General features: G+C 45.4%; 1 protein-coding gene across 4 annotated transcripts in view; it reads right to left on the bottom strand.

Annotated features, from left to right (window-relative positions):
* The window catches only part of TRPC5 (transient receptor potential cation channel subfamily C member 5), a 96901-nt gene that overhangs the window by 12181 nt on the left and 67556 nt on the right, over positions 1–17164 (bottom strand). For all 4 annotated transcript variants that reach the window (XM_084535061.1, XM_084535060.1, XM_084535062.1 and 1 more), the window contains one exon: positions 13481–13676. In XM_084535061.1, the coding sequence (XP_084391187.1) occupies positions 13481–13676 (196 nt within the window). The remainder of the gene's footprint in view (positions 1–13480; positions 13677–17164) is intronic.

Raw genomic sequence — 17164 nt, 5'->3', positions numbered from 1 at the left:
ACAGACCCCCTGGACACTGCCTAAAGTATCTCTTTTTTATTTTCCTCTCTTCTGCTGCTGTGAATTCCCCGGGGTTTACAAACTCAGCCTGTCTCAATTATTCACCTTGATGTTTTGAGAACCTGAGCAAATCAGATGAGAACTCCTGGCACCAGTTCTGTGTTGGAATCATGCAGCAAGGAGCGATTTCAGTTTTACTGAGGGTGTTTTTGTGTGCCAGGAAACCACCATTTTCTTGGTTAAAGCTCTCTTTAGTGCTGTAAGCAGTGAGATCTGCACACAAAACAGCTTTCTGAACTCACTTGGGCTGAGAACAGGGAGTACCATGCTTCAGCCATCATTTGGTACCCAATCATTCAAACCTGAAGCATTTGCTGGTACAGCCAGATGCTGCGCTGGCTGGGAGTGTGGCCTGGTAGCCTACCAGATGTGCTCCAGCTTTTTGGTGCATCTCCCCAGCAGGCCACAGAGCAGGACTCACATTTCTGAGAGCTGCCCGAGCCTCAGCCTGCTTTGTGTCTAAGCTGTTGAAGACTGCACATGAGTGAACACTCACCGTGAGCTCCTGAACACAGCAAAAACCCAACCCAAGCGGCCTGTTCCCTTGCTCAGCCTGGGCCTGGCCACCACGAGCGAAGCCACGCAGTGATGGTCAAACCTGGAGCTCCTGCAGCAGCTGCTGAGATGGGTGACGGGAGATGCTGTCCTCACAGCCCCTCACCCAGTCCTCCCAGACCTGCGCTGTCTCATATAATGTTAGGTGACAACTTTTTTGTACACTTTATAGTACTCTGAAAACCATACCCACCAGCTCTGCAAGCGTGACCTTGCTGCTTTTTAGGACTTTAAATCCAAGTTTGGATTTCGCTGTCCTCTTTTCAAGCTGCTGTTCTCCTGCCCTTGCTCTTGTCACCACTTTCCTTCACTGCTCATCTTTTCGGCTATAAAACACTACTTCTGAGGGCCGAGCCCTCAAGCTCAAAGAACACGTGAATTCAAAGAAAGCACCACTCGGCTCTTGTGTGAGAACAAAAAGCCTGGATCACTTTCTGTCACAATGCGGATGTGTCATACTGGCCACCTAATCCTCTTGCAAATCTCTGCCATTTGAAGCGAGAATTAATCTCCCATAAAGATTTCCCTGTGGGACTGCTGGAGCCATCTTACTGTAGCAGTTGTGAGGATTTTCTAATTCAGTCAAAGTGATGTATTCACAGATGTGCCCGATTTTAAATAATTACCTGCTACACTAATTATCCAGGATAATTCAAGCATTGATCTCCATCTTTAGCTCTGTGCAGAAAAATCTGTTGTTTACATTTTGTAAAATGCTTTTTATAAAGACTTCCGTCACCATCTCCTTGCTGGGCCATATGGTTTAGATCACACTTTGCCAAAAAACATCCAGCTTCTCAGCGGGTCCTGGCCCAGCCAGCACAGCCCCATCACTGGAAGACTTTCAGCTCTCTGTATTAGGTGACTACCTCTGCATCTAGGTTCCTCTCAACCTGTTTGTTCGTGGATTTAGGATCTCAGCTCCCTGGCGGCTGAAAAGCTGGCAGAGGAAAAAGCTGTTACTGTTACCTTAGCCCCCAGGAGCTGGAGCACAAGCCTGGGGCACATCAGGGCACAGGAGACCGATCTTGTGCCTCTTGAATTGGCATCCCTGAAAGTGCAGGGATGAGGCTGAGGGTCCTGAGCCTACATTGGCTCGGGGCTGGTGGGCTCCGAGGGGTTACGGCAGCTCCCTGCTGCTGCAGAGCCATGTTGGGAACACTCCGTGAAAACAGCACAGAGCTGATGATGAAGCTCAGCAGCCAGGCACGCTGATACCTCCAAACTTACCCACGATAAGACAAGCACAGGATAATCAGCTACTTCAGCTCCTTTATGCTACAAGGAGGTGCACGAGGGCTTCTCCCCTTCCCTGAACGAGAGGAAAGAAGTGTGTCCCTATGACACAAACCCTCCCCGCACCCCTTTGTGCAGAATAATGTATAAAGATGTCTAGCATCTTTCGAGCTGGCACAAAAAGGGCTGCGTGTGCCTTTCTTGTATTTTATTATACAACAGTCAGTGGGCTAAGCTGGAAATCAGGCTGCTGCCTGTCAGATGCAGATATAGAGGGCTGTGACAATGCCCTGGGGAGCAGGCTGTCTGGCCGTGGCTGAGTGCCTCGGAAGGAGGCGCAGGCAGCTCCTGGTGTGCAGGGAGAAGCTGGTGTGATTTCTGCAAGGACTGCTCTTTGCTGCTGTCCCGGGAGGTGCCAGCAGCAGCTCCACAGGTTAAGAAGTGCCCAAGCTGTAGGACTTTCCTCCAGGGAGGAAGGAGGGGGCACATCATCCACCTTTAAGAGGTGCTCGTGGACATGCCTGGTTTGCAGCACACCGGGTAAGGGAGGGGCCCATTCCCTGAGAGGCACAGAACAAACGTCAGAGGTGCTTTTTTGCTGTATAATTAGCTGAGCTGCTAAGTGCAGGAGAAAGTCATTAAACTATGTTTAGTATATTTCTATCTCGTGTGCCTCGTTACTGCTCTTTGCAGGCTAAACCCAGAGCAGGTAACAGCACAGGAAATATATCAGTAATGGCTTTCAAGCAGGCTAGCACAAAAAAATATGCCTTTGTGTGTCTTGAACAGAAAGAAGTGCAGAAAGAGAGCCAGGAGAACGTTAATCTTTGCAGAACCCAACACAGACAACTTTTCTGCAGTTTCAAGACTGTTAATTTTGTAATACGTGTTGTGCAAGCTGGTAATAACATCGACGGAGCTTGGGGGCTTAATGACAAGCTCAGAGAAGCAAGCAGCAAAAACCCAAGCAGGCTATTTGAGGTAAATGGCGCTGAATATTTTTCAAATAAAGATATTTCATACAAAGAAAAAAATCATCTGCGAGCAAAATCTGGGACCTACAAAGGCAATTAATGCACAGGTAATTCAGCTGCAGCTGACAACAAATGACTTTGCTTTCAAAGCTGGGGATGACATACTGAAGGATAAGAACTTAATGGGATCAATCTCAAAAATAATATAAGAAAAATTGCTAAAGGAGGACTATCTAGCATTAGAAAAAGCAATTAGAACAGGGAATGAGACAGCCAAAGACGAGATGAAACTACTCTCTAGTGCGAAATCACAGTGCACCAGGCAGAACAGCCAGGTCCCGAGCAGCCACAGGATATTTGCACTGGGGAACGGGTCTGTGGCTGACACAGCCCAGTACCTAAGGTGTGAAAGACCCCTGGGGTGGGCAGCTGCGTGGCCAGGGAGCTGTTGAGCAAACCACAGCAAGCAGGAAAGGACAGGGTGCTCGGTGCGGGAGGGAGCTGGGGCTGCTGCGCATGTCCTGGCGCCAACAGAGGAAAGGAAAGGAAAAGCGCGTTCATGAAACGTGCAGGTCTCAAAGAAATGCACATAAATGCTGACTCTGGGGTACGAGAAAAATGAAGTCTTGGGCCAGGATACAGGTAAAGGCTTGGTTTCAGACAAGAGCAAGCCTTATCTGGTAAAATGCAGGAGGCAGCAAGGCCTCCAGGGTGAGGAAATCAAACACAGTACATGGGAGGAAAAAATAAATAAATTTTTCCATAGCAGACAAGCCATCAATGGGACTGCGAGCCTTTAGAACTTGCATGCCAGATGAGGAGCCCAGTCATGGTACAGTCCGTAGAACAAGATGCTAATGAGAAACTGGTGAAGGATTTAGTTCTGCAGTGCCCAAGCTCAAGACACCTTAGTGAGCACAGCACAAAGCCAACAGGCAGCACTCGCCAGAAGCAGGTAGGGCAGCCGTGCGCTGAAGGGCAGCAAAATGCCATCTGTGTCCAAGCACACCAGTTGCTCTGGCCAGATCTTACAAAAAAGTGGCATCAAACCCAAAACAACATCCCCCAGCCTCCTGGGTCCTGCTGTCAAGGTCAGGCAGAAGCAGGACAGCGCGTGCCGTGGCTGCAGAGCATCGTGGCAGCCCCAGCTCAGGAGGAAACCTGGAAGCCCTGGGTTCACAGAAATGGCAGTCCTAGTGCTTTAAATTGCTGTCAAGGAACATCAAATGTAAGCTATCCTCACATCTCCTGCTTTAGGGGCTATTAAATCTTCTGCCAAGGATTTAGCATGTAAATCTTACTGCCTCATACTATTAGCCACTTGTTTTTGGCAGGCACGTGTTACTTCCCAGCGAGGTAACTGTCACGCTGCAAAGTTTCATGGGTCCCAGTTACAGATGTTTATGGGAAGTCCTCTTGGGAGCTTCCCCTTTGTGCTTGGGAATTGCCCCAGGAACACTCTGGAGCTGTTGGACAAGGCCCAGCGATGTTGCTGATGCGCTGACCACGACTTCCTCCGCCGTCCCTCCATGCTGCAGCGTGCCTGGTTCGCCCAGCTCCAGGGAATCGCTTTGCTTCTACCTGGAAAAGGCCTGCCTTGGCAGCTCTGCTATTCATATCGGCTGGGTGCAGAAGATCTCGTAATTACCATTGTTATTGCAGCTGGCAGTGCACGCCATTCCACCTCGTATGCAGGTTATAGATATCAATTACCTTTCATCTCCCACCAGCGCATTGGATGGGAACAGCGATGGCTAATGAGAAGGCCAGGGAATATCGGATCTGAGGAAACTGTGCCTTGTGCTGCTTTTAGCGTAGGTAAATGATTTGAATTGACGCCTTTTTGTTCTTCAGTCATATTCCAGCAAAGTTCCGGTTTTATTTTAACAGTCAAATAAATCAGAGCTGTATGAAGGTCGTGTAGACAAATAGTGCTCTAAGAAAAAAACTCAGCAAGAAGAAACAATGAGAGAGATATCACCAAGGCTTTGTTCTTGCCATCCATCCTCTCTCCCTTATCTCCACCTGATAAGAGCTTCTTTTCAAGCTGGCAGTCAGAGAGATAAGGCGGATATCTGTGCTGATAATGTTAACGACCTCCAGCCAGGTCACAATCAAGTAATTCACACATGCCCATGGAGAAATCGGGGGCTAAAAAAGGATGTCTAACCCCAAGTGTTTGAGCACTGGTGACTCTTAGTACTGTGGCAAATTAGAAAGCCTGATTTCTACTCAGGCTATTTCCACAATATCACAGCTTATTTTTTTCTGCATAGCAGAGCAACCTGGGATTAGAGTCTTCCAAGGATGAAGAAATGTCTTAAATTTTACTGCTAGACTGGTGAGAGCCAGATATCAAGGAGAATCGCATACTTCTCTGTAGCTGTCTTCATTATTTTATTTTTTTTTCCTTTTTTTTTTTTTTTTTTTTTCTTTTTAAGAGAAAGTAGTCCCAAGAAGCAAAAGCCCAGTTAGGGTCTACCTGTGAGTTTCAGATCTCAGGATCCAGCCTGTGCCATTAAGAGGGTGTGATTTCAACCAGGAAATGCGATGTCAGTCATTCCCAAAGGTATTTACAGCTCTAGCAGTTTATTTAACGTGTTATTTAGATAAGGGCACTTGTGTCTAACTTTCAGATCCGAGCTCTGATTATGAATATTCACAAAGTACGTTTTATGTTCTTTGCTACTGGCTCCTCTGCTATACAAATGTGTCCCAGGATATCTGGCCACATCCAGCTGGCCAGAAAGGCAGCGACAACAGTAAATTCATCACTGGTCTGACCTTGGGAGCTGTTTTCATGTGCTGCAGGAGTTGCCCGGGATCAAGGCTTGGTATCTTGTTAGACTTTACAACCTCTTTATATAAATATATGTGTAGCCTTTATAATCCTTCCTTAAGTAACATGAAGAATAAAATAATAATTCCCAAACTTTTATAGTTAATCAGTGAAACCACGCACAGCTGTTCAGGTATTTTTTGCTTTTATCATTGGTTGTGAACTGCCCACCCTCAGCAGAGGAGTGGAGATGGACTGTGTCTGTTCTTGAGGCTGGAAAGGTCGCAGCGCCAGTGGGAGAAGCCGGTGTCTGACGCCTCCAGACAGCAGCCTGCTTGCACAGTCACTTAAATGCAGCGCACGAGCTGAGCTGCCAAAACTTGAAAAATTGCTCAAAAATGAAAAATTGTAGCTAAATATTCTGGTTGTTTAAATATATCCTTGAGGCAAAAGAAAGGAAACCATTATGAAGGTATGAGATTGCTCAAGTCCCGTAACTGAATCTCGAGCCGTGCACAGAGCACTGATTTAAGAGATGAAGTCCTTATTTCTCCCCCCGATTCTGGCGCTGGGTGTGCAGCTGAGGAGCTGTGGGGAGCTGCACCAGACAACACTGTGACTGCAGCACAGCACCCAGGTTCTTCAAAATCTTTCTGTTTAATTGGATGGAGTTGTATGTATCCTGTTTCACCTATATAATTAGCGTACACTTACTTGCTATATTGCAGTGTGCTGAAGATGAAATCCATGCAGCGCTAACATCACACTTCAATGGGTTAGAAACTGGCTGGGTAGCTGGGCCCAAAGAGTTGTGGTGAAAGGAGTTAAATCCAGCTGGAGGCCGGTCACTAGTGGCATCCTCCAGGGCTTGGTGCTGGGGCCGGTCCTCTTTAATATCTTCATCGATGATCTGGACGAGGGCATCGAGTGCACCCTCAGTAAGTTTGCAGATGACACCAAGTTAGGTGCGTGTGTCGATCTGCTTGAGGGTAGGAAAGCTCTGCAGGAGGATCTGGATAGGCTGCACCGATGGGCTGAGGTCAACTGCATGAAGTTCAACAAGGCCAAGTGCCGGGTCCTGCACCTGGGGCGCAATAACCCCAAGCAGAGCTACAGGAGCTTACGAGGAGCGGCTGAGGGAGCTGGGCTTGTTCAGCCTGGAGAAGAGGAGGCTCGGGGGCGACCTTATTGTTCTCTATAGGTACCTCAAAGGAGGCTGTAGCGAGGTGGGGGTTGGTCTGTTCTCCCACGTGCCTGGTGACAGGACGAGGGGGAATGGGCTTAAGTTGCGCCAGGGGAGGTTTAGGCTGGCTGTTAGGAAGAACTTCTTCACTGAAAGGGTTGTGAGACATTGGAACAGGCTGCCCAGGGAATTGGTGGAGTCACCATCCCTGGAGCTCTTTAAAAGATGTTTAAGTGTAGAGCTCAGCTATATGGTTTAGTGGAGGACTGGTCAGTGTTAGGTCAGAGGTTGGACTCAGTGATTTTGAGGTCTCTTCCAACCTAGATGAGTCTGTGATTTCTGTGACTACAATCTAAGAAGTCATATTTCAGGGGAGTCTTAATATAGCTGTTCCCATTGCTTACCATCAGGTGACAGTTCACAGACAAATCCCTTTTCTCTTACTGCTTTTTCCTCAAAAACATTTTTCCTTTATCTTCTGCTTCTTCCCTTTTCCTCTGCTGTCTTAACAGAAGTCCCCTTGATGCAGAAGCACAAGATAATGCTAATTGAGCTTGTCAGGTCTAAATAAAAGATGGGCTAGTGCAGGGGGCTGCAACCTGTGTGGGTCCATCTGGATACTTCAGCTTCTATCATGTAGCAGGAGCGAACCTCGCTGCGCTGCTTCGACGTAATGGGCAGAGAGTTATTGACCTGTCATGTGGGGCACCAGCGTGGTACATCAGGGAAACAAAACCCAGCCATGCCAGGGCCAGCAAATTCCCTATAATATCGTAAATCAGCCTGGGGTCACCCCAAAATCTGAAGATCTTGGTCTTTACTTAAATGTCATGTTTCCACTCCTCTGAATAACGCCCAGGTGGTTTGTCCCTGGCGGCACACGGGGTCAGATAAATACATTAAAACAATAATAATAAAAAAAAAGATTAAAAACACCAGAAAGCTTTATCTTTCTGATCCTGCTGACAACACTTACATGAGCAAGGGCTTGCAAGGATCGGGCCCTAGGATGGCAAATTAGCTTTGTCTGCTCTAACAACAGAAGAAAGATGCAGAAGATGAAGTCAGAGCATAGAGAGTGCTCCCATTTAGAGGCTCTGCAAACACCAGATGAATATTAACAACTTGATTCAAGTCCATGGGTTATATGTAATTAGGCCAAAGCCAGCAAAAAGACAAACAGTTCTACACCTTCAAATGAATACTTCAGCTTGCTAACAAAAAGCAATTAAGCTGCCTGCCAGTCTACAGCGAGGCTCCGGGGCTAATTCCACACACTGGCCTCTCGCCGTATGGCGGTATCGCAGCACATCATCGCCGAGATCTATTTCCCTGCTTTTCAAACAGAAATCTGCTGGGAGTCCTCTGCACCCCGTCATCAATTCCAGACAGAGCACCCAGCCCTGGGCATCAACCCCACTCCCCATAAACCACGTTGAGCTCCCAGTGAGGGAACTGGAGAGCAATGGAAATCTGCCTGTCCAGAGGTCACAGAAGGCACTGCGGCAGTTCAAGAGGATTTGTGATTTAATTAATTGTTCCTGATGAGATGGGTGAATTTTGAGAGCGTGGTAACTGAGATTTGGATGGCTGTGGTTACACCAGATTGAAGGAAGGGCTTGAGCATACTACCTGCACCCAGGACATGGGGTCTGTACGTGAGCAGTGACAGCAGCATGTGTGCAGCAGCCAGCTGGAGCACCTGATGACCATAAAACTGGGGAACAAATGCCGATACTTCATTCAGCTGGCAAACCAAAGGAGAGTCATTTAACTCCCTTTCTAGAGCCTAGTTGCTTTGTTACTCTGTAAAAAGCTTCAAGATGAATTATTAATCCCAGCTCATATTGACAACAAGCACATAATTTCATTTCCTGCTCTATGACAGAGTTCAAAACCAAGCACATCTCAATTTCTCCTAAGAAATTCGAATTAATGGTTCTTGAATGGCTCTTGTGAGACAAACACTTCCTGATGCTTTAGCAGAGCTTGGATATTAGTCTGGGCTTTGGAGCTGGCCTCACCTTTACAGGGGGACAATCCACTGTCCCAAACCTTGCCATGTGCAGGGACTGTCCAGCTCTGCATCTTGAATTACCATTTTGTGATTTGTCAAATTCTTCCTTAGCAAAAACACCAAGTAGTCATTGTGCAGTTCACGTCAGCAGAGGAGGTGCAATAGTTTTGGACAGCCCAAAGGATCACAGATCACAGTGAGGAAGGGAATTTCTGCAGCTGTCATGAAGTAAACTGGCTACCAGTTACTGCCATGGTGGTGAAGGCCTTCAGCTGGTGTAGAGAACCAGAGGAATTTATTTTTCATTGTAGATCAAGAAAAGTTCGATATTCCCTCCTGGGGGAAATCCAAAGTCATGCTGGAAACAATGGAACAGGGAATTGGATGTTTTTTTAGACTCTTCTGTGTTTTCATTTTTAAGCTCTCTACTCTGAAAAAAAATGAAGAAAATTCCATGTACAGCACCCCTACACTGAAAGTCAATTTCCTGAAAGTGATCGCTTATTTTTAGCTGTACATACCAACTGTTTCTGTTTACTATACAGCTTTTGTTTTGCTATACACCATATTTATTTTTTTTTTCATTCTTCTTCTCCACAACATGTGCTAAAATGAACTCTGTTTCATTCTATCATTTAAACCTGCACTCCTTGCTTGGTGTCCAAAGTCCTCATTTCTCCAATATCAGCATTGGTAGCTCTCAGGTTGGTCACACACAGCCTTCAGAGATGCACTGGAAAAAATTAAGCATGCAGAAGTAACACCTTCACTTTCTTGCACGGTAGCAGTAGTTAAGGGTAATTTTTCCCAGACCTGCTTTGGTGTGGTGCTATTCCCGAGGCATTAAGCATCTTTGTTCTTCCCTAAAACTTCTGGAAGCTGCAAGGGCTTACAGCTCTCCCTAATGTCGGTGGGATGCCTGGTGCTGCAGTGCTGTTGTGTGCCACTTGTTGCTCTAACCCACCTGGAATCCAAATCACAGCCCTACGGTTTCCCTCCTGAAGGAGCCTTAGCTCCTCTTCTATTGATCTTGTTTCCCTTGCTCCTGCAGCTGCACGTCAGAACTGTTTGTACAGTCCCAGTGAGTAATTCCCGTGTGGCTTTCCAGACTCCGGTGGATGTGTCCATGAGGAACATGCTTTCAGAAAATACAGATCGAGTGCTAGTTTCCTGCAAAATGCACTTGCACCACAGAACACCAAATTGCACCTGCACCTTTGGGACCTAGAAGACATGCGTGCTTGGGTGTCACAATACCCACTGTCACAGTGATTTGACAAAACAGCACATTTAAAAAAAAAAAAAAAAAAAAGACTGGCAGGAGGATTGTACAACTTCAGACACAGCCAAGTGGCAGTCCTATAAGAAACAGCCTATCACATAAAATGTGCTCATTACCCACTCTGTTACTTTATCCTACTTGTGAGTGATGGAGCCACCTGGCCACTCTCAGATAAGTCCCATTGTCCTTCCTCTTGTCATCGTGACACATTCCTCTTGCATTCATCAGGGGATGGTATTTCTGTCACGTCTGGGAAGGTATTTAGATGAGAGACCCAGCAGTGCATAACATCCAATTGCATTCTGTGCTGCTTGTATAGAACATTCTGATCTTCCCAAATTGAAACAGCCCACAATGCGTGGACATTTCATTGTGCCTTTGGATTTTGTTTGCATTTTCAGTAAAATAGTGTCTCCCATAATCCGCTACTGACAATGGTCTAGCATGAAAAAAATCAGTATCAAAATGGCTTCAGGGTACCCATATAAAATATGTGTATTGAAGTCTGAAATAGCATAGTGATAAAAAATACCAACTAAACAAAAAACACACAACAAAATTATTTCAGAAAAATTCTTCTGTGAGTCAAGAATCCCTCAAAGCTCTGTGCATGTTTTACTCTTTGCTTGCCTTGCTCTGCCTTCCACAGATACGCAGTGGTTTCATACCATGTGCCTGTGGTACTTAATGAACTACCGAGCCCAAATCCCATACAGGGGAAACATGACAAAGGGCAGGAACAGCTTGCCTTCTCCGTCCTCTGACTTCACAGCAGAAAATTCGTGTGCATATGAGACAATAGAGAACAGCAAGCCTGAAGGCTTTGTGTCAGTGACAAAACGGCTATAAAGTGAGAGATGGAAGAAAAGAGGGGAGAAAGAATGCTTGCATTGCAGCAGTGCCAATGGCTCATTAGCAAGTTGAATTAATGAAGATGTTCTTACCACTCAGCTGCTGGGAAATCAACAAGCAATGGTGTGCTGTCATTCCTGACGTTTAGCTCATTTTATTTCTCTGTAGTCCTGCACAAGGCAAAAGATTTTCTACTGCTGTATTTGAGAAGACGACCCCACTCCAAGGGTGTCTTGCCCTTTCTCCTCCTCCCTCCCTGGTGGGATGCTGTCATTCATTGTGTATTCGATGTAATATAAACATCAGGAGGAGGAAATGCCCTGTTTAGCAACCTGTCTACTGTGATTCAGAAGGGGAAGAGCTGATTACAGGAGGTTAAAAAAATGACCCACAGTTGTAAACCTCAACATTTATTAAAGAGTTATTTTCTTCAGGGAAGAAATTAATTGATGTTTGCCCTTAGAAGACACATGAAAAAAACCTGTCCCTGGGAGAATGTTATGAGCATGCAGAAATAGTGGCTTCAAGACACAAAGCAGCACGCAGTGCCCCAGCCGAGGCTGGAAGTGACTGTGTCTTGTCCTCCTAAGAAATGTCACTGCTCTCAGTAGTAATTGCCATATGACAGCTTAAGTGACAAAGAAGTATCCCAGAGCATTTTCATTGTTGTTACTCTGAGCAGGGGCCTCACCTCATGCTGCACGCTGACTTGCTTGTTATGCCTAGGCTATGCCTGGTGATTCCAGCCCTTTACCTCCAGGTCTCTCCTAAGCAGTACTTTCCAAGGAAGGAATTCACTACTCCCAAATGTTGGATATACAAAAACTTCCAAAAAAACAGACTTCCATGCTCTGGACCATTCACTTCAGTTAATTGTTATGATGGGTCTCTCTAAGACGTGGGATTGTTTCTGATGTGTCATTGCAGCACTCAAATTATTCTGAGAAAAGAAGGATGAGTGGTTTATATCCCAGTGAATAACAAATACTTCCATTCTTCAGCTAGTCTTAAGTTTGGGCTTTGTGTCAGTGACAAGCCTGTTTGATGACAATAAAGCAAGGGGAATGGGAGAAAATGTCTAAAGAGAACAGCTTTGTTTTCTGCCCCTCATCTCAGTCTCCCTGGAATGTGAGGAGTAGCAGTGAACAAAGAGAAAGCACTTAAAGCATTGAAACAAACTGATAAAGGAGCGATGCCTTTGCGATAAGCTGCTTTCCTGCTCCTTTGGAAGGTCAGCGGTCCACTTTTTCTCATACATTTAACATGATAAAGATCAGATGTTCTAAAGTATCACCGATTTGGCTGGGTTTCTGCTCAGTTTGACTAGGTAACTGAATTTAGGAGCCGCGTGAATCAGCAGGTAATCAACAGCAGTTGTGGAAGCCATTCAAGCAGACAACTCAATAGTCTTCTCTGTGTGCTTCAGCCAGCGAAAGAGTTCACCCATACATTTCCCTGGGAAGTTGGGAATAGAAGCAGTAGCAGAGCTGGTGCAGGTTCTTTTTCTCTGTTTTGAGAAAAAGATGGATGTCTCCTCTACCTCTTTACTCCTCTAGAGTAAATCCAGCAGTCATACAATGCAGAGTAGGAAGTCTCTGCTCTGCCTGTACTTCTGAGTGACCAGCTGAGGACACGAATGACTTCATAACTCCTGTTTCTGTTCATAGTTGATGTCACTTTTTATCAGCTCTTCTCTAGAAAGTGCCCAGTGGTTCACCTTAAGTGCTCTGCACACAGAATTGAGCTTTGTTCCGTACTGTTTCTGAGTAGTTTACCTAAAGACCCTTAAAATGCAGAGCCATGCTGCTTTAGTTTTCAATCTGTTGACAAATGTAATTATAAATGTACAGATTGGCTTTTAGGCACATGGAATGAGATTACAGTAGAGAGACCAGTTTTGAACATTTGTATGAAGATAAAGTTAAGTTTGAAACTGGCTCTACAGCCAACTGGCAGCCTGGAGCTGCCTCAGCTCAGATTCATCCTGCGCTGAGGCTACCCAGGAATCTCAGATTACAGGTTTAGGGAGTCAGCTGCCAGGAGACTGGTTGCAGTTCCAGATGGAAATGATCTAATTTCAGTGGGAAGAGTATGGAATAAGAAATCGCAGATTGGGTGCCCGATACACACAGTTTCAAATGAGAAAGCAGTAATAGGAGAGAGGGAAAAATATACAAAAAAAATATGCAAGTTAAAAACTAACGGGCTAAAATGCAGCGGAAAGGCTTCCCTTTATATGCCCTCTCTGCTACATAGCAAATCAGCTGCTAATGACAAAGTGATCAGTAAAGGTAGTCTACAGGAGAAGACAAGAGCAATTCAGAGGTAATAAGCTTTTTCCAGATATGAAACATTACAACAGAGCAAAACCTCCTCCACAAGCATGATTCAAGCTAGTGAGTAGAAATCCCAACTATCTGCTGTCAAAAAGTGGGGGCAGCAGTCTCCAGCGTCCCAGAAGACACGCACTTGCTACAAGGCAAACAGATGAGGCATGGCGGGGAAAAACGAACGTGAAAAGATAGAGAATAAGATAACTTACAGCAATGAGCTGGTAGGAGTTGTTCATCATGGCTATGAGCATGTTCAGGAGCACGACGAGAGAGATGACATTGTAGGTTCCAAACATAGTGGCTCCAACGAATTCTGTGAACTCATGTCTGGCTTTCACGTTGGTGACGTAGAGATTCAGCAGACCGAACACAGACCAGAAGAGTGACTGGAGGGTCTCGAAAAGTCTGAAGGAAAAATAAACACAGATTTTTACTTGGCTCTGGGAGATGGAAATCAATGCCTTTACGAGCTCTGGATGCGCTGAGGTTGGGTGTCACCCCACATGAGAGCTCTGTTGGTGGCACTGGAAGCACTGGGAGCAATCAGGTGGGAATGGATCAACATTGGGAGCCTGGGATGCCACGGAGCAGCTGCTCAGCACAGCCATTTACTCTCCCCGGGAGGCAGTTTGCACTCCAGCTACAGTGACCCATTGGAAGAGTTGCATCACATCACCAACATCCACTACCTGGCTGAGAATCACATGCTTGTGAGATGCACCGAGCCTAAGTGATGCGAAAAAAAAAAAAAAGACATTCCCTTTCCCAATGTTCACCCATGCAAAGAACCCCGGTATATTCCCTCTAACTAAAACAGGCACGGAGTGACACTGCTGTTACGTAGAGATACGACCTCTCCTGTTTAGCCAGTGCCTGCATCATTAACATGTCTGCACGCTAAATGCTCACAGAGCCCATGCTCGAGTACAGCACGACCAAATTGCGTGCCACGAGAAGGCACCACGAGGGAGGAGATGCAAGGAATCACAGCCTCTTGAACCTTCTGCACTGATGTAGGCTCACAGCTTGCAATTACTTGGACTGCAAGTGAGCCAGGCCAGCTTGCTAACACCCTGCCTGGTAGCACTGCACGTGGCTGAAAATGCTGCTCTGGTTTGTGCCCAGCTCCCACCCACCGCAGAGCAGTGCCCTCAGTATCATGCTGCAACAATTGATCAGTAATGACTCAGATGAAAGGGAGTCATCGCATTAATTCAGCTTGAGAGGTTTTCTTCTTTTGAAGTCTTCCATCCAGAGATGAACTAGACCTGACCCCCCTGTGCTTTACAGCTGATGAGATCATCCCAGGTCTCTGTTTGCTTCAGCCAGAGACAAGTGACCTTTTGCAATCACGTCAAATACATAATCAGCAATCTAAATAATTGCTCTATTTGGGCATCTTTGTTTTGGCTTTCCAAAATATGGCATTTATATCATCAAAAAATGACATTTATATGCCTGTTTAAGAGTTTCCATTTTGGCCTGGGGTCAGTAGATATTTTCAAATGCTCTTACTAGAAAAATCAATAAAAATAAATTCGGATACTTTACTTAACATACCAGGAATCTGTTCTCCTGGCTTCTCCAGGCATCTGTTCCACACATAGCCCCATGCTTTATATGGGGATTTAGTTTCTTTGTGTTTTCTGGACATCGTTTTTCACTGGCCAAAATTATGAAGGCTCTAAAGCAAAAATCCTTTCTCCCAGAAGTCAGGTTGTTAGGGTTATTAAATAAGTGAGGTAATGGTAAAATAAGGATTAAGCAAAGAATGCTAAGCATTTTGCTATTAAAAATAGCGGAGTGCTTGCTATCTTTTAACTTATTTTAACTATTAATGGTAGAAGTACTGATTAGGGTGTAGGCTCAGGAGAAATGGATGTCCGTGTCATGCTTACATGAAACTGAAATCAGTCTCAGAAGTGCTCAGTGCATTGCCTTGAACTCCCAATTTTACAACCAGGAGTGTAACTGTGCCCAGATTAAGGCCATATATTAACATCTGGGCATGTAGTCACAGCTGAGAAAGACAGCAAACGGTTTCTGCAGCTTTGCAGAAAGACTTAAGTCTTTCCTCCTTGTTTAATGACAGGCAAGAGCTACGATCTTTTTTCAGTGTTCAGGTGGGGCTCAGCCCAGCTGCCAGCCCAACTCTCCCATGAGCTCTCTGCGGACAGCAAGGTGCAAGTGGTTTCTTTCTCCCTTTCCTCCTCTTCCTCTCTCTCTTCTCCCTTCTGCAGTTGCCAGAACCACAGTGCTAAACGTACTTTCAAACTGCCTGCCTAAGCAGGAGACAAGCTGCTTTCTCAGAGATGCTTAAGCCACACCATAAAAACTTAAATTATTCATGTCTTCACCTCATTGCTGTCACAAAGGAATATTACTTTTCCGTGATCTGTGTTTGCGACGCAGAAAATTTCCTCACCAAAAAAATATGAAACCCTTCCTTTGGGAGTAATAGGAAATAATGCCCCAGTAAATAGACGTCACATTTTAAACAAGCTGCACAAACACGAACAGTGTCCTGCTTTCCCTTCCCTTACAAAATTAGATCTTATTGTGTGTCTGCCTAGAAATGCTGGTAGGAATCAAAGGGGACTGATTGAAAGCTTTTCACATTTATTCTTCCATTAGGGATGAACTACGAGCAAAGTTGAGCTAACACCAGCTCTGATTTGAATTCACTCCAGTCATGCTTGCTCTCCCCAGCCCAACGATGTAATTTTCTGTTTTGCAGGTTGCTCGTTCTTAGCCATTCACCCATGCTGTGCGTCTGCTCGAGGGCCAAATGTCAGCTTGTACTGGGGGTGTTAATAACGACTATTTAAACTTTTAAGAACATGTTAAATAAATTTCTTAAGCAAGGCTCAAACAAAAAAGTAACTGCAGAGCATTCTGTCCCCTGCCAGGAGACCTCAGTCCTAATGGATCCCCTCCCACTGCGATTTTGTTTTAAACAAACCTCTGTCATAAAGGCTGAGCCCCCTCAATTTCCTTCCTGTGCCACATTCTCCTTGGCAGGGGGGCTCAAACTGCATGTTAGGGTGGGAGAAATTGTGGTTTGTATTTAAACTGATCCACACACTTTCTGTTAAGTGGTTCTGTATCATTTCTAGTTCTCAAGATGTTGTACCTCCTTACTTACTTGAGAATCTTTCTCGTTGTTGTTGTGTTTTGTGTTTTTTTTTTTCTTCTTTTTTTCCTCCTGCTGATCTTTTTCTTTAGTCAAATCTTGTTTTTACTTGCTCCACTAATCTGCCAACAGTGAAATCTGTAAAACAACTGGTTTGCAGTGGAGACAGGTCCGAACCAGAACGCAGAACTGGAATACATCTGTTCAGTACAGCTCCAGGGAAAGGCACACTCCAGTCCTGAACTTTGTGGTTTTGACCCTTCCCGAGCTAGAAGTTGCCACTTAACAAACATTGTGCTTGCCAAACATTTCTCCCTCTGGCTGCTCCATCAATATGGACGTAGATCAAGGAATAGCATTTGCTATTTAATTCCTTCGCAAGGGCAGCACAACACATTTCTGGGGCATTGCAAACAATTAAAACAGAAAAAAGACTGGAGTCTTTAATTCTGTTTTTCATTAGCACAGTGCAGTTCCATTCACTTCCTCCAGATATAGATGAGTTTAATGAGAAAATTAATCAAGCCGATGGTGTTCCTGCTCTGCAGTGAAAATGGCAGCACGTTGGACTCTGGTTATGAGGCTCTTCTAAGGCTAGACTTTATCCCAGGAAAATCTCCCCCTTCTTGTAAGGAGGGTCAATGACAGAGACAATGTTGGAGCCTTCCCTCTTCCAACGTGGCGTCAGCCATCATTTGCTTTTGATAACAGTGCAAAACTGACACGAATCCTTTTTTAACCTCCAGCCTTCAGCTGACGA

Source organism: Aythya ferina (genome assembly GCF_964211825.1).
Source record: "Aythya ferina genome assembly, chromosome: 13".
Classification (NCBI taxonomy): Eukaryota; Metazoa; Chordata; class Aves; order Anseriformes; family Anatidae; genus Aythya; species Aythya ferina.
The sequence above is the reverse complement of the archived record's forward strand: the minus strand, read 5'-3'. Positions and strand labels throughout refer to the sequence as shown.